Source organism: Acipenser ruthenus, chromosome 9 (genome assembly GCF_902713425.1).
Source record: "Acipenser ruthenus chromosome 9, fAciRut3.2 maternal haplotype, whole genome shotgun sequence".
In the NCBI taxonomy this organism is placed as follows: domain Eukaryota; kingdom Metazoa; phylum Chordata; class Actinopteri; order Acipenseriformes; family Acipenseridae; genus Acipenser; species Acipenser ruthenus.
Window position 1 is genome coordinate 52,478,212 of NC_081197.1, and position 21,374 is coordinate 52,499,585.

The 21,374-nt window shown below is 38.8% G+C and overlaps 1 protein-coding gene across 3 annotated transcripts in view; it reads right to left on the reverse strand.

Moving 5' to 3' along the window:
• Window positions 1-2,129: 2,129 nt before the first annotated feature.
• Window positions 2,130-21,374, reverse strand: part of LOC117406086 (DNA repair protein REV1-like) — a 41,410-nt gene continuing 22,165 nt past the window's right edge. For all 3 annotated transcript variants that reach the window (XM_034009844.3, XM_034009843.3, XM_059030229.1), the window contains 17 exons: window positions 20,270-20,377; window positions 19,479-19,595; window positions 18,901-19,018; window positions 18,319-18,447; window positions 17,590-17,744; window positions 16,547-16,666; window positions 14,896-15,116; window positions 14,197-14,369; window positions 13,661-13,763; window positions 10,778-10,928; window positions 10,485-10,690; window positions 7,514-7,714; window positions 5,218-5,332; window positions 4,611-4,831; window positions 3,304-3,454; window positions 2,936-3,038; window positions 2,130-2,587 (listed from right to left, as the gene is read on the reverse strand). In XM_034009844.3, the coding sequence (XP_033865735.3) occupies window positions 2,476-2,587; window positions 2,936-3,038; window positions 3,304-3,454; window positions 4,611-4,831; window positions 5,218-5,332; window positions 7,514-7,714; window positions 10,485-10,690; window positions 10,778-10,928; window positions 13,661-13,763; window positions 14,197-14,369; window positions 14,896-15,116; window positions 16,547-16,666; window positions 17,590-17,744; window positions 18,319-18,447; window positions 18,901-19,018; window positions 19,479-19,595; window positions 20,270-20,377 (2,504 nt within the window). In that variant the 3' untranslated portion in view covers window positions 2,130-2,475. The remainder of the gene's footprint in view (window positions 2,588-2,935; window positions 3,039-3,303; window positions 3,455-4,610; window positions 4,832-5,217; window positions 5,333-7,513; window positions 7,715-10,484; window positions 10,691-10,777; window positions 10,929-13,660; window positions 13,764-14,196; window positions 14,370-14,895; window positions 15,117-16,546; window positions 16,667-17,589; window positions 17,745-18,318; window positions 18,448-18,900; window positions 19,019-19,478; window positions 19,596-20,269; window positions 20,378-21,374) is intronic.

The window sequence follows — 21,374 nt, forward strand, 5'->3', positions numbered from 1 at the left end:
TACCTTTTTTAAACCATGAAATGTTTCCAATTTAAAATGCATGAAAGCATATGCCCACATCTGTACTGAGTCATAGCAAAATGTTGCCACCAGGGTTAAATTTCAATGTCACGAGTCTTGAAGAAAGAAAAGGAAAAAAAATGGAAAGTGAAAGAGCAGTCAATAATTATTTGCAAAGTACGTTTCTGTTGGCCGAAACTTTTTGTGTGGTGTGGCACTTTATAATTGGTACGGAGTGTATGCTTGGTGAAAAAACTGGAAACTAAAAAAGAAAGGTCATTGGTCTGGGTCTCAGTCTAATGACAGTGGTATCACTCCTTCTACAGCAAGCCTGAGTACACCATTCGAATGCTTATGAGATGAAATGGCTAATTTTATTTTAGCATTACCACGTTGTCTGTCAATTTTAAGGGTTTAAGGTTGTACTCTTTGTGATCTTGGCCTCTTCCTTGGTCCTGAGACCAGGTTTTTTCATATACATTATTATATATTTTTTATATTTTATTTGTGATTTTTCCATTTTTTCTTGCAACACATCGTTGCACTGCCAGGTTAAATCAAAGCATTCCCATCAGGTTACAAATCTGAAGGGTCATTGAATTGACAGAAACATAAAAGATATCTATCTATCTATCTATCTATCTATCACAACAACACCACTCTCTTTATAAAAGTAAATTACACTTCTTTCCAACCGTCCACCCTACATTCTCAATTTCAGAGCATTGTTTGGAAAAATCATTAACAGGTATGAATTGTTACTGCCATATAAAATAACAACATTAAAGTATGTTGGTAGGGGTTAGATGCCAGGCCTCGGCAGAGTGTCATCCCCCCCCCCCCCCCCCCCCGTTTCATTCCTATTTAGGTACTCAAAGGGTAGCAATAGTGCAGAGTTCTCCAGCCCTATCAGCCACACTGTCATATTTTCCATATGGAGGAAGCTGGTTAGTTCCCTCATGCATGTGTCAAAATTTGGGACAACATCACTCTTCCAAACTATAAATAAATAAATAAAAAAAAATATATATATATATATATATATATATATATAATTTTATGTAATTTTTCCTGTATTTCTTACAACAAATCAAACTGGTGAGAAAAATGAGTGATCTCAAATCGGGGGGATGTTGTAGTCTCCAAATATCCACCAAGTGCATGTTTTTTGTAAGATTGTTCAGAACAGTACTTAAATTGGATTGAGGACCAGAGCAACCGGAGAGTCTGTCCAAGTAAGGTTTTAATAGGCAATTAAAATCCCCACCAATAATGAAATGAGTCATTGTCGATGTCTGGGTTGTATGCATTGAGGAGTAGCATGGGTTGAGTAGGAAGCCCGAAACTATTATGTAGCGACCATTGGGGTCACTCACTGTTGAAATGTGTTTAAACAGGTTACTGTTTTGCGATTAAGAATCGCCACTCCTCCCCTTGCCTTACTGTGATATATACCTGTGATATCCAACGGCACCTCAGGCTGCTCTGTGCTGTATGTTTGATATGTGTTTTCTTGTAAACAAATAATATTGGCAGGTAAAGTATTTCAATGAGAATACATCTTGCCCCACTTAACTGGATGATTCATACCCTTCACATTCCATGATTCTAAAGTAATTCCACCGCATGGTTCAACACAGCAAAAGAATCTGCAGTAATCTTTTTACAACACATGAAATCAATTAAATACGGACAGAGTCCTTCGGAACATTCTAACAATAACATCCCCATAATCCCCCCTCCCGTCCACTTCACTAAACGAAGTGAAATAAAAGAACATATTCATAATGGGACTGCTGGGCCAAACACAGTAGAGTATAGTACAGTATACTCACGGCGCTTCCTCTCTGTTCCTTTCTTGCTTGAAATTTCAAAAATCCATGAACAATTATCAAATAGCCTCAAAACATCCAAATATGCCAGTTATTTGTCTGTTAGATTAGTGTCCTCAGTCTTTAACAAACTTTAATGATGTCTCCATGTTTTCCAACATGACAATCTGTCTATACACTGCCAAAATGTATTTTAAGCAATTTAATTAGATACATTTAAATATGCTCAAAAGCAATTAAATTAGGTACACTTAATTTGTGCTGTGCAGTATTAATCTGGCAAATAAATGGGCACAATTTAATCAAAAAACACATACAGTTCTTTATTAAATAACTGTAAACACTTCACTGTAAAAATCCATAAAACAATATTATAAACAACCATTTTGTAAATAGAATCTATTCTACAAGAGAAGATCAATTTAAACCATTATTTACATGCAATACTGACAAATTTGGCACTTCCGCAAAGAAATGTACAAAACCCTTTATTTTTAATATAAAACATTTTTCAAAGAGCATTACTACCATGTTATTTGCAAATACTTCACAAGCAGTTATGGTACAGCAAGTCGAGAGCTCCAGGCTCTCAATTCATTTTTACATTTTTATATACAGTATTCATATAATTACATTTTTTTCCCTATGCAATTTTTAACGTGCTACCATAGGTTTGCTGTATTACCACTTGAATGTTGTCAAGAATGAAGTCAAATGCCATGTTCCAAACTGAATCCACTGATTGCTGCATTAGTCTGAAAGGAAAATTGTTCTGATCAGATTTCAACAATATATATTTCATCAATAAAATGTCAATGGGAAGTCCTGGCTTCCAGTAGATCCCAGTAAGTCATGACAGGTCCGTTTTTTACATCATATCGTACTTCTAACTCCTGGAAACTCCTTTCCATCACTGTACAACTACACTTAATATCCCACCCATGTGTGCTTGATGTAAGAGAATACAAAGTGCCCAGTTATTGTAGCAGATGCTGCTGACATAGTCACATTTATTATTCTTGATAAAATTCAGAGAACTCCAGGTGCTATCATAAATTCTGTCAATCCACAACCGAAAAAAAAAACTCATTAACAAAACATACCTTTTCATGTATTTAATGACGAGGTCTAGTTTTTCCAGGTCTTTATCTTCGATAAGATCTGTGCAGTACCTCACAACCTGCAGAATGTCCTCCTCCATGGGATCTGAAAAACATGCAATACCTGAATGCAAACAAGGGCTCTCGTATCAGGATAACATAGATCACCTTGACCAACATCCACAGCACAGCCATGTAAAAATGACCTATAGATGTTGACTGGTTTTCTATGTAAAAGAGTGCGATCTAAAAATGTTAACTGGTTTTCTGTGTAAAAAAGAGTGTGACACACAGTGCACATGCAGTTACCTCTATTATATTCCACGCCCGTCAGTTATAACAAACCTCCAGTTGGTTAACTGAAGACTTACCCGAGATGGAGGTGACCCATTCCTTCAGCAAGGCCTTGATGTCTCTGAGCTCAAACGCTCCAGCGAGGTTAGGTCCTTGGTGGACTGGCACTTTTGAGGCTTCCTCCTGGGGAACAGGTACGTGACCTGACGTGGAAGGCCCCGTCTCAAGCTGAATGGGAACGGAGATAAACCGTGCATTACAGACATGTACCTGTGCAGCACCGAAGTGTGCCCTACCTAGCAACACGGAACAGAAAACGCCGCCTGCTGTTATTTTGCACCATTAAAAAATCCCATATTTAGAAATGTACGTTGCAGCCACAAGATGTCTTTAATGAGTTTGCATCACTGCTTGACAGTAAAAGACAAAAGTGCAGGTTTGCAGTCAGAGTACAATGAATGGAAATGTGGTGCAATTTGGTGACCCTTTCAATAGAAACATTTATAACGCATCTCCCAGTTACTTGTATTATTCTCTGTATTACCTCATTTTTCATACAGACAGTTAAATTGCCTAAAAGAATACAATTCAGGAACCCCTAACGTGGCAGATTCAGAATATATTCATAGTGGCAGTAAAAAGCACTTGAGGAACAATGTTACTGTTTTCTTCACTCACGATCCCACAGAAACAGTATTCACTCCCAGAGTGTGTCTTTCAGATGCTGGAGGTGAATAAGACTACGTACACACACAGGCTAAATGCGATTGTGAGCTGTGCTTGACAAGCTCTCAATCGATTACGTACAGTACTTTTCTTCCAAAAACAAAAACACAGCCTCCATGTTCTCACACAAAACCTCACGATCAGCATGTAATGAGGCCCCAGTTCAGTGGTTTGTTTAAACAGGGAGTCACTCACTTCAGTAATGAAAGGTGTGTGTGTACAACAAACAACCGCAGCGAGTGCCGTTTGTTAATACGGTTGTCAAGCCAACTGCAGTGTGTGTGTACGTAAGAGAACTTGAATGCTCAAGCTCAAAATGTGACTACCCTGATAACGATCCAATACTCAGTACAAACCTTTAATAGACCCACTTGTTTTGAATTACTGTTTACTGCTTGCACTAATATGCATTTTATTCATGCCAATTAGTAAAGGAAAATCAGTAACCCATAATTTTCAGTCTTCAAAAGAAAGAAAATGAACCCTTTTCCGACTCTGAGAGCTATAGCTTATTCATTTGTTTAGTTAATTCCTTTGAACATGTTTTGAAAGTCTTATGAACAGTGATCAACATCCGTTATAGGGAAAATAAATTAATAATGCTCAAAAGTTCTAAGGAGCTCATATAAATGCTATATAAACCCATATAAATGCTTACCTTTAGTTTCTCTGTGGCGCTTTCTTCATATTTCAGGAAGTCAACAATGAGTTTCTGAGGGCTCCCAGTTCTGATTCCACTGCTTTTCGATGGGCTCTTCAGCAGCTTGTTCTTCAGAGGGCTCTCTGTCCTCTTTACCGGGCTCACCAGGTTTTTTTTGTTGTGCTTCTTTGTCTTCACAGTCAGTGGTTGCTTCAGCGGCAGATGTGTGTTCCTTGTCACTGCAGAACAAGACAGCATCACCAGCCTGCTGTCGAAGACTAAAAAGATCACTGAACAGGAGTGCACAGCATACAGCTTTACCCATCAACACCCACAACAGTGATGTTCACGGTCTCAGGGAATTCTCGAATGGAGAACTAGACTAAAAACCAAGGCCCTTTTGGGAAATGGATCCCGGGCGACCATTGTCCCCTGACAAAAAGTCACACAAACACCAAATGTGATCCAATTAAAAGGACAGTGAACCACAATGAACAGAAATATTAGCCTAAATGTTAGTATTGGACAGACATGGTATTTAAAATTCTGAATTGGTTAAAGACAGTACTATGGATGAATAATATCAGGTTTAAAAGATGCCACAGCCAGGTTGTGTGTTCCTTACAGACTGTGATCTGCTGGTTGATGGGGACCTCGGGTGCTCTCTGCCGTTGGTTGTAGGCCGTCTTCAACTCCTCCTGCAGCTCCGCAGGTAACGCTGAAAACACGTCCGGGTCTACCTACAGGAGGTTAAGATATTAATAATGCCAGGGGTTTTTTGGGCTCTCAATTTTTCTACCCTCAAAGCAACGTTAACAAACTGTACAGCTAAAATACAATTTTAACAGTTATGCTCCTTAAATAGTTAGTATCATCACATTTCATTGACCTGTTTTTACCCGGCTCTGAGCTAACTTAAATCTGCATGCAAGCTCTAGTTCCACCCACAAAACTGTGACGGTTAACTGCTTGGTGCATGGCTAACTTTAAATTAAATTGCTGGGCCTGTTGACGCCCAATTCGAGTTAAGGTTAGTAAATTGGATTAAGTCATATGAACCGATTTTGGAGACAACGTTTTATTTTCATAATTTCACTTTTCGCTACTTCATTCAAAAGTAAAAGTAAAAAAAATGTGCAACAGAAATTAATTAGTCACTGAAAACCCTAAGGAGGACCTGGTCACCTTGCTTCTTGACTGAAAGCAAACAATTAGCATGGAGGCTGGGTGAAGATGCTTTTAAATTAAAGTGGGTTTCTTTAAAACATACTTATTAACAGCAAGGCAACATAACTGTACAAAACGAGGAGTACAACTAGCCAGAGTTCATGCAACACAACATGTTACTGCAGCCTTGAGTTACATCATAACAATCCTGCATGTATAGATATTTTTTTGGAATATTTTTAAATACTACAGTGACCACTTTTGTATATTTATATACCCATACACAAACAAAACATAAAACATATAAAACTCTTTCCAGGGTAAATAGCCAATTGTATCCGATAAGCACTCCTTGTCTACAGCATCTCCTTGCAGGAGCGTCGTCCACGCTTCCTTGTCCCTCTCGAGGGACAGAGAGGAGGAGGATGGAGATCGTGCGCTGGCGCCCTAACCCTGGGAGTTGAGGGAGCTTGCTCCTGCTAACTGGAACCTCTCCCGGGGGTTCAGGGAGGAGGCTCTTGGGCACGCTGAACCCGGTGTAGCGGGTCTTGAGAGTGCGCACATCCAGCTTGTGGGGAGGCCCCTGCATCACAAATGTTGCAGCATCCCACCTGTGAATAGGCATGCTCAGTGTGCTCAAACCGCACAGTACACAGAGTGACTGTCTGAGCTTGGGATGTTCCTCTTGCACAACTGCCAGCTGTGAAATGAGCCAGCTTAGCTAGGGCTGTGGAGGAAACGTACGTCAAAAGGCGCTAGCGTGGAGTAATAACCTCCCCTTTTTTATTTTGTTTTGAGGCGATCATCGATATCAGTGGGGTCTGTGAAAGACTTTGGTGCTTGCCTGAACAAGGGTCAGGGATGCCACGCTAACTCAATACACAGAGGTGCTTTTTGTTTTTTGGAGAGGATGCAATGCCAGTCGGGGTCAAATTATACCCGCTACAGGGGCTGACTAACCACTGCCAAGCGTCCAATAGATCTCTAGCAGGCGCTGGTGAACAGCTTCTACCACATACTGAGAAATTTCAGTGATTCGTGGCTTGTGCCTCTCTCGATGTCAGATTGGGCTGACGCCAGGGGCAGTTGTTATTTTAACACTTAACTGTATTCTTTTTTAAAAACTCAAAATCATACTTTTGTTAAACCCATTATTACAAGTATATGTGATTTTTTATCAACATTATTCACCATACATTTTGGGGTTAAAACAATTTAAGCCATTTTCTGCTGCCATGCCTGATCGTGACGTCACCTAAATAACTTCTAAATACTCAGAATGCCAGAGGCTTCTAACATCATAACTAGTTTTAAAATCCTCTAAATATGAAAATTATACACACGGCTAAAATAGAGGACACCAAGCTGAATATTATATTGCACTACTAATATGGACAATAAACATGGGCAGCGTACTGCATCACTATACACAATAAATATGGCTAACATCAAAAGGGGTCTAGCCCAAAAACCTCAACTTTTTTTTTTATTTACCTGGCAGGCACTGAATAGACTTCCCAATTCATATTATCTTTCAACTTCCCTAGAAGATGCTCTATGCAAGGTTTATAGGATTTCACCAAGCACCTTCTATTTATTTTAGGAGATGATACTGTGCATGAACACAATTTGTTCGGTTTTTACCAGATATAACAACAAAAGGTATCCCTTGTATCATGAGTAAACCCCTGTAGATCTGTAAAGGTAGGCAATAAACACATTAAAACGCAGAGCTGCGTGTAATGAGTCCTTACCTGGGAGAGTTCTGGCAGTGCTACAATGATGCCGCTGTGACTGTTCTGGCTCAGCTGCTCTGGGACCTGCAGAATGAGGGTGCCCAGTGACTCAGGCCCTGTAACAAATCCGTTTGGCGTCTCCTCCGACCTGCTCAAACACATCTGCTCCACCTGCTCTCGGATTTCTGCAGGCAAGGCTTCCAACACTGAGTGGTCTATCTGCAATGAAATCATACCACTTTTTACACTTGACCTGGTTACATATGACTTAACCCCATGTTGCACTGGGCTCCAAACACATGGACAGTTGTTACGTAGCAAATGTATGACCAGGTCATTCACGAGGTTTGTACACCAAAAAAAGTCAGAGACACAAACCTCAGCCATCTATGATCGCACGGTCTTGCTACATAGTTTCTTTTATTTTTTTTACTTGTTTCCAAATATTCATTAATACTCAATCATGTCACATATATTCAAGATCTGCATAATACATGCCACAAAATTAGAACAATCACTACACTGAGTTTAGTGATGTTTCTTGTTTTATGGATTATAAAAGTACTAAAAATAACAGTATTCCCCGTTTCCACTGCTTGGTGAGCCCGGCTATGGCTACCAAACTGGCTACAAAGGAAGGGCTTCATCACATAGCCAGGAGGTGTTTAAGCTCTTTGTTTATGGCCATGGTGAAACATGGAACTTGATATATAAAAACTAAGCGACGTTAGCCAAAAAAATAAGCATTTCTTTCACTACATGCCAGTGCATAGGTTATTAAGGCATTTCTTTATCATGTATTAATGTTTTATGTTTACCAGTGTGAAACCTTCATTTTTAAAAGAGAACACACCAACTAAAAGCTAAAAGAAAAATTGCATGTAGTGTGTCGGTCATATTGCCTCATTTTAACAATACAGATAGAAAAGAAATCTAAGTAATTACTTTAAGACTACAAATTCATAGACACTCCGACTAGGTCTCCAACAAAGGTTCCTTAATCAAGGTAATGTATTCAGGAACTAAACAAATCTGGTAAGCCCTAACACCTGTGCTTCAAAAGAAGACCACTTGGCAAACCAGATTACCATCCAAACCCCTTGCCCCTCAACAGTCCTAGTAATCCTAGTAAACAAATCAGTACTAAATAACAAAACATTAAGAATAAACTAAAATTAACTCGATTAAATTAAAGCCCAGATCTGCCTGCATTGAACATTTTTGAACATACCAAAAGAAAGGCGCATTTTATAGAAACATATAAATAAGACTGGATATAAACTAAGAGTGATGTGGCAAGTTATATTTCCCTAAAAGTTAAAATCATTCTGAAATTCATACAGACAGAGGAGAAGGTGCTTAACACCTTTAACACAAAGACGTATCAAGTCTGATTTGAACTAGTCAATCACAAACTTCCTCTAGCCTCCTTTCTTCCAAAATCACATTAAAAAAAAAAAAAAAGGAGAGATTTAGCCACTAAAATTTGTCATCAAAATAGCTTCCAAGCTGTTTAGTTGTATGTGATGGGCAGCCCTCCCCTTGTGCCTATTTACTTATTTATGTATATATTATTTGTTATTAGTAGTATTATTATTATGATTATTATTATTGTATATGTGTGTGCGGACAGACAAAAGCCGTCCGACATTATTGTTTATTGTTTGAGACTGATAAAAAGCCGGTCTCAAAGTGTAGCTGGCGTGGATGAGGTTAAATCCCCATCCCAATAAAGCCTGTGGGAATGTGGCTGGAGTCTTAAGGTAATTGTTTAATGAGTAATTAAGGCTTCAGACACAGTATGAAAGACCCACTCCAGGCTCAGAGTGGAGAGAGAGTTTAGGAGAGAATTAAGGAGTAAGAGCGAATGCTACTAGCCAGCGAACAAGGTACTCATGGGAGAGATAATTGTTATTTTTCGTGTTATTTTACTTTGGCCAATGTGCCCTTTGCTTTGGTGTCAGTGTTGGTGTTTTGTTTAAACTGTTTATTTTCGGTATTTAATAAAGATACGGCTGCGGTCATTTCAGCCCTGTATCATTCTGTGTTTACTACTGCTTCCTGAACCCGATGTCACCCACACATATAAATGTTAGTTTAAAAGCTGTTCTAGAAATAATTAAGGCACTTCTTTTTGTTACATTGACTGCATCCATTTCAATCTGATTTGTCCTTAGGAAACTATCAAATAATTCCTATTGTAATTTTGGTAACTTCTGGTATTTACTGAGAAGTCATTTTAGAGAATGTCTTCAATGTAATGCTATTGGACTTACTTTACCTTATGCTATAGTACTAGACACTATTTTAAGTGGGAAACTATGAAAGAGTTCCTATTGTAACTGCTGCAAACCCATGGTATTGGTCACAAAGTTATTTTATCACATTCTAGAGGATTGAAAATACCTTAGATACGGAATTAGGTATTTCATGAATGAAGCACTGCTCTTTAAAAAAAAACACAACTTAATGTTTATTTTTGATTATGGGGAACTAGGAAAGAGTCCTCATTGTAACTGCATGCTACTTACAGTTTTAAGCCAAGTGATTTATTGTTTAACCTCAGGCAAGAACTCGAATTAAAAGGGGAATTAACAGCCTTCTATTGTTATAGCGTAGTAATGTCATGTTATTTTCAGAGGATGATATCACAACAGATTTAAATATACTGTAATAATATATAAAAATAGTGTCTATACCTAAATCCCTGAAATATATTCTTTCAATTTCAACTTCCATTGTTAGCACTGCTTTGTTCTAAAATACAGTGGTACTGCGGTTGTCTTTAAAACAAAACACAATACGATCCCACAATCCCGCAGAGACCTTTGCTGCATGGCAAGAATTTCCAAGGTTGGCCAGGTTTGGAAAAACGTACTGAAACGCTCATTCGATTTTGGCAGCTAGCCATGGACAAACATAGGGCATTAATAGACTTCTCAAAGTACATTTGAAGATTTTACTAAGCTAAACCCTAGGTGTGCCCTACCTGTGAAGGCGATGGGATCTCTATGCTGAGGTTTAGCCTGGTCTTGATGCTGGGCGGCGTGTGTAGACCTCCGTTGTACCGGACCACCGGCTCTGACCTGCTGGTACTTGGCATGGGCTCCAGTGTCGAAAGGGTTTTCTGAGGCGATAAGACAGCAGCATTTCTCACAGTGGAGGACCTGTCACAACACTCCGCTGACTCGTGCACTACAACACAAGAGGAAACAGCTGGAATGTGATACCTACCAACCTGATCAATGAGAAGCAGTGCAAAACTGTATCTCAAACACTGACCTTTAGGAGCAGCGGTGGTTAGGCTGCCTGGCCTCTTTGATTTCTGAGCCAGGAGGAGATCCCTGACAGAGCGTGACTGGGCCATTGCGTGGGATGAGGCGACGGATGCTGTTCTCAAGACTGGAACCAACTGCTGCATCTGCATTCCAACCTAAACCAACAATAAAAGGAGACATTCACTGAAGCTTTTATCATTCATATCTGATATCACATACTAGCAAGGGTGCACGTTTCACAATTCTCTTAATGCCTTATTCCTTCAAATTTAAGACGACTTGGAATTTAAGACACAGCCGAAATTATCCACCCTCCGTTTGAGGAAAAAACTAAACATTAAATAAAAAGATGCATTTACAAAGATACAACCTAAATTACACATGTAAGAAAACGACATATGGAGGCTGTTTGTGGCCGTCTGCTGGTCACACAGAGTATTAGCTATACGCTGCTTCTCATTTCTAGTAGTGATTACTCCCAACTGTTTTTCTCCCTTTCTGTGAACTGTGGTATTGCTTGACATGTCAAAATACGGGGGTCTGATCAACATTTAAGATCTGTCCAAGCTAGTGCCGTTTGATAGAACAGCCTAATAACGAAACGCTGAAATTGTAGAAGCGTCTCTTTGAATTCCTCAGGAAGCTAATGATGCTTCTTTGAAAATGGTGGCCTATATGTCATGGATGATTCGAGATAGGGCAGTCAGTCACGTTCCTGTTTGTGTACTCCGGCAGTCATGTCTTTTTAATACACGCATCACTATACTCTAATTTAAAGACTTCAGGCCATTGTTGAGAAGAAAACATTTGTTTAAAAAGTGCATCTTAAATTCAAAGGAATATGTTACATCCACCAACTGCAAGATTTGTGCTAAAATCGGGGTCTGTGGAACATTATGTATGTTACTAGTGTGACAGAGAGAAAAGGAATCCGAGCTGCAAACCTTCCTCCCGACCAGAAAGGGCGCTGTGTAAGGTTGGTGGTATGCTTTCCCATAGACGGGGCGACTCGACAGTAGGTGGTAACCGGAAGTCAGACATTTTGGAGGAAGAGCGTAGTTTACTAAACAACTCCATTGTGGTCAGCCGCGGGGCATGCAGTGATTGGATAGACCGTGGTGCCAGGCTGATCACAGGGAGGAGTTTGGTAGTACAAAGGGGTACTACGTGAGTACTGCCCCTTGCGCTGAATGAGAATAAGAAGCCGGAGCGCTGTTTGTTTGTCTTGTGTTGCAGAGGAGAATTAGGAGCTGCAGTCACGGAGCAGCACAAACCCCTGAGCACTAGGATCCTGTGCAGGATCATATAGATCTCATTCCCACTTAGAACAGTGCTGGACTGGAACTTGGCAGAGCTGAACCTGCTTCTGTGTCTAGTGTTATCTATAGCAGGGGTACTCAATTATTTTAGTGAAGGTCCAAAATTCTTGGTTACAGCAAGGTCAACGTCTGGAGCACATTTTCATTCCGACTCCCAACCCCATATTGACAAAAACAAACACAGCTACATAAATATAGTTTACACATCATGTTGGTTTGAGATTTAAATGAGTTTTTGGGGAATCAAAACTCAGTCTCATTTTAACTAGTCTGCCTTCATTACTGACTTGTTACTGCATGAGTTCTTTCCCTGCCATAACCATAGAATTGTATAACTACTGTGTTCTTATATGTGTCTGTGTTAGCACAGCCAAACATTGTGCTTCACCATTGCAAAAACAAAGCAAATTACAGCAAACAAAACTGAAGCACAAGAAGGAAAAAAAAAAATGGAAAAAAAAACACTGTGCTTTCTCTTTCAAGTGAATTAAAAATAAAAAGACCTTACAAATAATAAATACAGTAATTTTACATTCAGTGCAGTTATAAAAAACGGCTAACACTCACACTAAGTGGGAGAAGTGACAGGTCCTCAAGGGCCTTGAGTTACAGCTCAGCAAGAGCAATACAGAGACGTAAAGATTTACATGAGTCAGAACAGAACGCCGATATTAATATTAATAATGTTCCAATATCCGCACACATACTGTGATCTGCAGATACTTAAGACAGGAAATATTTTAACTGCAGGTGTTGTAAGCCTGACTTTGAGCACAGAATTTGACAACTTTAATCACCAATACAATCGGCATACTCATTGTACTTTTTGGTGGATATCTGTTGTGGCCGGGTTCTGTCTGTTGCGCTACCATTGTTTGCAAAGTGAAGTTTCGTACACACGAGTAGTACAGAACGGTCCCATACTGTGTGCTTTCCCTGAGTGAGGAGTACCAACAGTAACACAAATATGCGTATGTGTTTTTAAAAATATTATGTTTTACCTGTAATATTTTTTAAATCGGCTTGGAAAAGCTACTTAACAAAAATGGGCTTTGTAGCACCGGTACTTGTCATTGTTTTCTTGGTCTTTGTGAAGTGAAATTTTCTGAACTAGTACTATTAGGTATGAAAATTGTATCTTAATTGTATATTTTCAAAAAAAATTGTTTTTTTTTTATTTTATTTTTATTAGCCACAGAGAAGGGATACGTTGTCACTTACAAAACAGGCAACAGCAAGCAGCCCACTGCGTTTCACTTCATTTTAAGCTGCTAATACTGTTTACTTGTACATTTTTTTTCATTCATAGCTCGCACAGTATATGCTACTTACTATCACAGCGACACCTGCTGTACCCTCACGTACCGCACTCTCATAAGAACTATGCTGTCTGAAAAATTCACAGCATTTCCAATGCGAATGCAAGATAAAACATAGATTGGCATATGACTTGGCGGTCCGGATTCGGACCGGAGTCCGCCGACTGAGTATCCCTGGTCTATATATAGTATACATACAAATCATCACACATTTATGAACAACACCCATTCTAATCCGGTCACACTTACCCCCCTCACGTCCGATACATTTAGTTTCATCATCTGGAACAATTTGAGGGTTTCTCTCCCGATAATCTTGCTGTTGTCTGTGGCCTGCTCTAGGTTAACAGTCCTGGGAGAGTTAAAAGAAATTTTTTTTTTAAAAAAAGGTTTTAGAAATGATGAGGGTCACAAACCAATGAAAACATTCTGTTTCTTTCATTCACTTCAATAACTGTTTTGAAAAACTTGTTAGCAGATATATATTTTGATATGCACATCCTTAATATCTTGCTCTGTATTAATCACGAGCAGCAACTCGCCCCACTCAAGTTTTCTCCCAATCAGAATCAGCAGAAGAGTTTCTGTGGGTGAAGTGTAGACAGAGCATGCAAGCTGTCAGTTACTGGGGAAGCAAATCTGGCATGTATTGCTGTGCAACATGACGCATGGACTTTATGGAGTTTGCACAAGAAAAACTAAAAAATAACTGATCTGTAGACATTGTTGTTTTAAAGGGCTTCCTGGCATTTTATCATACGAGAGTATTCTAAAGATCTGTTCACCTGGCTAGATTGTCACAGATGCCGTGGCCTCCATATTTGGCCGGTTCCACAGGAGCGCTAGCTTTCCGGACCATAACCTTGAGAGTGAGTCGCTTCCCCTTCACTCCTGCTGCCACCAGTCTGCGCTGGATCTCTTCCGAGAGGTTCAGCAGGAACGCCTCGGCTTCTGCAGTCTGGAACGGAAAACCACAGCTTGTGCATAACAGCAGCAGGTACAGGAGAGATATGAAAATAACCAAAAGATATGTATGTTGGTGTCTGTTATAAGTGAGGTGCACCTAAATCACGAGAATTGCTTTTGTGATATGATGAAACTTATCAAAAAGACATTCTTTATTAAAAGTAATAAAAAAAAAAAGTCAGCCTTTGGAGATATCTGGAGACAGTTTCATGCAAATCTGCACAATGACTATGGGGGCAATAGAAAAAATATTATTCAATTCTATTGGTTAAATATTACAGTTCTTAAGGGACCTGTTAATGGACAATTGTTTAAATGGATGGAAGTCAGGATGAAACAAGTGGATATAAAAAAGTCAGGGGGCCAGTATCACCAGCTTTCTTTCATTTCTCCAGTTTATGGTACTTTTAACCAAAGGCAGCTTCAAAATAAAACATGACTTGGGTGATTTAAAGAAGCATTTTTCTAGTGGGAGTATACTTTACGACATAGAATGCAGGACAATTACATACGCTGACCTGTGTAAACCGTATTCCATAGTTTATTTCAGCAGACACAGATTTCCTCTCCTTCTCTGTCTTCACCGGCCTGTCATCCAGCCCTCGAGAGAAGCGGTATAGTGTCTGACCAGTTTTCGGCCCAAACTCCTTCTGCAGTTTAGGCATGGGGACCTGCTGCAGGTCCTCGCAGGTCTTCACACCCATGGCACCCAGTTTATACCCCATCGACCTTCCCACTCCTGAACACAAAACAGAACAGACACAGGGGGGTATGCAAAAGGAATTAGGTGTGAACGGTTTTCCGAATTACAAACATTAATGTTAGGAAGTTTGTTAACAGAGTAGTCCACACAAACAAGAATGTAATGGAAGTTAAAAAAAAAAAAAAAAAAACTACAGTGCACAATGGCTACGGCTACAGCTACAGAACCCCAACACACAAATAGTCACCAAATGTTTTTATTTTATAGTAAAACTACAACCAGTTTATTGTGAAAAAAAAAAGTTCTGTATCATTTCTAATTATATATATATATATATATATATATATATATATCTATATCTATCTAGTTGGATGCAATGTGTTAGACCCATTATAAAATGTGCATCAGTTAACAGAGGGAATCATACCTTACAGGATTAGATAGGCCAGGTTCTATTGTATATGGACATACACATATATGTACAGATGGTTCCCATGTATCCCTGTCCTCGGGGATATTCATACTTATCCATATGACAATACAAATACAGTGGAATGAGGTCAACAAAAAGTCTATTCTATTTAGGGTGGCAGTACCAAGATCCTCCTCTGGTCATATCATTAACCAGCAGACTGAATACTGACGTCTGTTCTGTTTAACTTTCATACTCCTTTTAGTCTTGCCGTCTGGTCTCATTTAATTCATTGTTTTAAACATCACTTTTTTTATTTCTCCTTTGGGATTGTGTAATTGGGAAAACATTTGTTAGTGTCTTGATCACATTTGCAATGCTTTGTTAAAGGACTGACCGATCACCTGTTTTTTTTTCATTCAGCAAAGATGTTGAACAATCCTTAAAGACAGCACACTGTATTTTAAAGATGTGGTTGCACGTGCATATGCAGCCAGATTGTTTGTGCTTGTGACAGATTATTATTTTTTTAATTATTGTTCAACAAACTATGATTGTTTTGGAGTCTACCCAAAAAAGGAAGGTGCTCATACAGTATACCTTGAGTCACTTCTACAAACAGTCATAATGGATGCAACACCAGTAATAAATAAAACCAGTAATGTCAACTTAACTGTCCTGGACACAATGTTTTTCAAAAAGGACAGCCTGGGACTGGAGAGGTATACCAGCCAACATTATAAATACATATTCTCTTGGTTTGTTGTTTGGAGATGCAATTACTGCAGAATAACAGACAAAAACCAAACACTTGTTTTAAATCGACAGTTAAAATGTCTGCGAGTCAAACCACAGACCCATAATTATGTGTATCAATAGGAGTCCACATGACTGACTCTTATTGTTGAGGACCAGCATGGGCTCCTTTATGTTATTTAAAAAGAAGAAAATACATATTAAATCTTGCTGCAAAGTGTTTTTCACACCTCAGAGACGTACAAGATGTACTGTATGTATAAAACATTCAATAAAAGCATGAGGCTGGGCCACTTACCTGGCAGACTAGTGACTAGCTGATCTCTGATAAAATCATCAACTTCCTCTGGCTTTAAATAATACTGTCCATCTGGTTTGGCTTTGCGGGTTGCCATTCTGGCCAGCAGAATGTTTGAACCTAACAGAAGTAAAAAAAAAAGTTAATAGAATACAGCTGTATGTGGACTCTGCTGTACCTAAAGACATCACAGTACACAATTTATAGCAAACAAAATAACATTTCTGTGGATAAAATGATCAACAAATGTTCCTGTATATTTGTGAGACCACTGCATTCATTATTATTATTATTATTATTATTATTATTATTATTATTATTATTATTTATTTCTTAGCAGACGCCCTTATCCAGGGCGACTTACAATTGTTACAAGATATCACATTATACATTATTTTACAAACAATTACCCATTTATACAGTTGGGTTTTTACTGGAGCAATCTAGGTAAAGTACCTTGCTCAAGGGTACAACAGCAGTGTCCCATCACCAGGGATTGAACCCACAGCCCTCCGGTCAAGAGTCCAAAGCCCTAACCACTACTCCACACTGCTGCCCTAGGACGGATTCATAGGACGGATTTCATATATTAAAGAGACAAGACAGTTCTTTTAAAGCAATGACTTTTTTTTATGAAAGTAAAAGATAACACAACCAGGAGGGCAAAGAAAAAGCATTACCTAGAAACAAATCCATATATTTTGCAATACTGTTGTTATTTCACAGAGAATGTAATGACATGAGGACACAGACCGACACAAAATAGGAAAACAAGCATATTTTTAATTACGTTGGAAACGTCTTTAATTATTCTTTCAATAATCATTTTTTTAAATAAATATTTAGAAATTAAAAAAACAGGCTGCAACTACTTTCACAAAAATGGAACCTAAAATGGTGATTCTCAAAAGCTACAGGTTTTATTTAATACACCAGACAAATACTTGGGTGGAGAAACAGTTTGATTTGAGCCTTTTGGTATCAACAGTAATGCTGTTTATTCTCTGGCTTTCAAGCTACATCTGTGGCAACATGATACACACCCATTCCAATTGAGGCGCAGCATTTAGTTTTGTCTTTGATTTCGGCGCGTAGTGCACTTGCAATGCAGTCTGCAGATACTCCTAGCTCAGTCACAATGTCAGTCACATCTACCAGGGCTTCATCGCAGCTCACAGCTTCAATGTCATGCGTGTAGCTGCAATAGTGACAGACAAGGAATAGAATTGAGGAGCGCGCTTTACAAAAGCAAACCAAACATGCAACATCATTATCTGATCTGAAATATACAAAGTGGAGACACCTGCTCTTACCAGCCAGGAAACCCCAGAACAGATTCAGCTTTTTCAGTGCAAGTGAATGAAACCTCGAATAAGCCGCCACAAAGGTTTTGTCCTTTTGTTGACTGGCTAAATTAGCTTTCACTGTGTCTGTATGTAACGTTCAATGTTTAAGAAAAGAAAATACCAAAAAATACCTCCTCCAGATGCGATTATTTTTCTTCCTTTTCTTAAATATATATTTAACCGTTTTTCTTTTGTTTGGTTTGAGTGTGACAGACGCAACCGTCTTCCTCAACCTTCTGATCAACCCTGGTGCGTTTGTCTAAATTAGTAGCCATGTCTCTTTTTAATGCACAAAAGCCATTAATGACTTAGTGAGCTAATTAAAGTGTCGTCCTCCTATTGTGATACAAATGTATTCAGGATACACAACAGAGAAGGGTGCTATCTGCTAAGTCAACACCCATCACCCTGGGTAAAGTACACTACCTTGCTAAGGTTTCATACAAGGTAAGTGCCACCTCTTTGTAGGAGTGAAAATCATATGGAACAGATTGGAGGTTCGGGCATAGCTGCTTTGCCTGGCCAAAAAACATCCCGTTCCTGACGCCAGCCTGTCTGTGGAATAAAGAACATAAACAGCGTTATCATAACTCCTTAAGAATGCTCTGAAAGGTCGCCACCTGGTCTCACCACCTCCATTACTTCATGGGGGGGGACGACAAAGCCTGCTCTCCAGAATATCACTTAGTCTGTTTCTCGTGAAACATCAGTAATTTGATTTGTACACAGGATGTCCCCACCAAACAAGCACACCATCAGCCCACTACCAGTGTCTGACAGATCTGCTGTCCTGTCATCTCATCTATAGCCGACTTGTGTTAGGGAGATTTTAGATTTCTGATACCAGGTGTTGCATTTGCATACATCATTAAAATAGATTAAAGAAAATGATGTTGTACATTTTGCAATGTGTTGCCTGAACAATGTTGATTGCACATGTGTGTAATACATCTTAGAGCATCCTAACATTTCCTAAGGTTTTGGATTACAGAACAAGCTCCTGTTTACCTGGCTTCATAACTACAAGACGCTATTTCGGCCATGGATAAAGCAGTTCGGTCCAGATCCACTCCGTTCATACGAGCAGCATCAGGATTCTCCCATGTACAGAAATCCACTTTTTCCTCTGGAGGACAGAAAGGTAAAAAATCATTACTAATATTAGTATTTTGTGTTTGGAGTTTAAATGTTTAAACACTAGCCAGAATTTTGCTTAAATGTTTAACCATTGTTAAAAAAAAATGCAGGCCAAATATAGGGGCTAGCCTTAGTGTTTACATGTAAGTGTACAGTGTAGGCATATTTCTTTAATATTTATTCTCCATATACAATAAATGTTTTGTCTTGTACACAAATAGATGCTGCAGTAATTAATAAAAACTCATGATGGCTTTTCTGATTGGTTACAAATATTCCCAATATGTTAAAGTTTAAACACAAAGTGTTTAAATCATGACTAATGAAGTGGAGACAAACGCTATATACCTGTAATGTGGTAAAATACTATTTGGATTAAATTGAATCTATATTTAAAATCAGTTGCAAGGTTAGGTGTTGGTGCAGACCTCACAGTGGAGAATTCTCACCCGTTTTATTCTTCATGTATCTCCGCTTGTAATACTGCATTTCTAACTCGGGGTTGGCCCCTGGGCGCAGGGCAGCTTTTCCACCCCCTCTGTTGCTGGTGACAGCCACTGGCTTCCCTGTGAAAGTGGGGCATAGCAGAGGGTTTAAGGAAGCTTTGATTGAGAGCCCAAGAGCACGAAAACTCACTCATACATCCTTTCTTAACCCAAGGCCAGTGACACAAGAATCTAATGTGATTAAGTTCATTACCAGAAGGATCCTGAAAAGACTATAGGAGCTCTGCTGACCCCTATAGTAATGGTATGAAGCACGTGGAGCTGCAGCATTGAAAGACCACAGCACTCTGAGATTTCTTTGCAATCAGGGAGTTATCTAAATGACCTAGCAACTAGGACTAATCAGCCTTAGATAATGCCTTGTAAACACAATAAAAAGGTAAGGGAACATTTGAAGCTACTTACACTTTAATGCACACTATGTATACATATACAGATGAATATATATGAAGCTATGGCCAAGAATTTTGCACCACCTAGAATTTTAGCCATTATAGTAGTACAATATTTCATGTTAGATTTCAAAATGTTACATTTCCCAATTTGTCAGTTTTTCATTAAGTATATGTAAAACTATGTGTGTAACGTTAACGTAACATTATTCAGCAGGTTTCATTTGACTAAGTAAAATTAATGAATTCAATAGGGCCATTGCTGTAGTCATATTACGCTAATACTGCTATTAAACTAATCCCACCCTAATACTGTAACATAAAACAAGATGGGAGCCTCACCTTGAAGATCAGTTCTCTCTCGAATGCCCACGGACACAAAGAAGCAGTCCATGTCCACGTGCATTATACAGGTTTGGCGTCTCTGGGGACCAGCAGGGGTTGGTGGACCTGGCAACGAGTACACAGAGATAAAAGTTTAGGCAATGATGCCAAACAAAAAAGTGATAGGCAGAGAAATTAAAATGGCTATGTGACGAAAGAGCAGAGGATGAAAGGAAATGGCCACAAAGAATATGACCAAGAGAATAATAGAATACAGTGTGCCAAGTATGAAGAGGTTAAATAGAAATGGCCACAAAACCAATATGACCAAGAGAATCACGTGCTAAAGCATGCAAAAATCTACAAAAAGTGACATGAGCTCAGCGTGGCAGCATATTCACACCATGTGCACGAGTTTTTGTAAAAACCCACTTATAAAACATTCAAACTAGCTGTTAGATACAACCATTTGCATTGCAATTGTGATACATTTTTACTCTTGTCAACCATCGAATCTAAACCAAAAGGGATTACAGACATACAACTAGTATATGGGCTGCACAAGAGCAGAGTTTGTATATTTGATCATAAATCTTATATGCACTGTTTAAAAAATGTCAGCAGTTAAAATAAACATAACTTAAAATATAAACATTGTCAATTTTACATAAGAATTAATTATAGTTTATTGTTTGAAAGAAATGCAATCAAAATCAAGTCTCTGGAATCACAAGGTGCTATGTAGTGCACTGGTCTGCTTGCCAATAAGATTATGTTAATTCTTAAGTATGAACAAAAAACAGAACCACAAGGGATGGGATTGGCTCAGCATATTTTTTTCAGACCAATTACTCTGATTTAATTACAAATTTATGAATACACAGGATGGGTTTGTCCTTCACATAAGCAAGCATACCATTTCAATCACAAAAAGGGTTTCCTTTACTTGCTTTTGATATATATATATTTTTTTAACCCTACGCACAACCGCTGACTTTTGTGATGTAGCACCAGCTCTTCGCTGTTTTGATCAACATCAGTCAATCCACATTTTAGTTCAAATTTACGAAATAAAACCTCACACCTTTGTAATAGAACCGTCTGGTTGAAGCAGCCTTTTTAC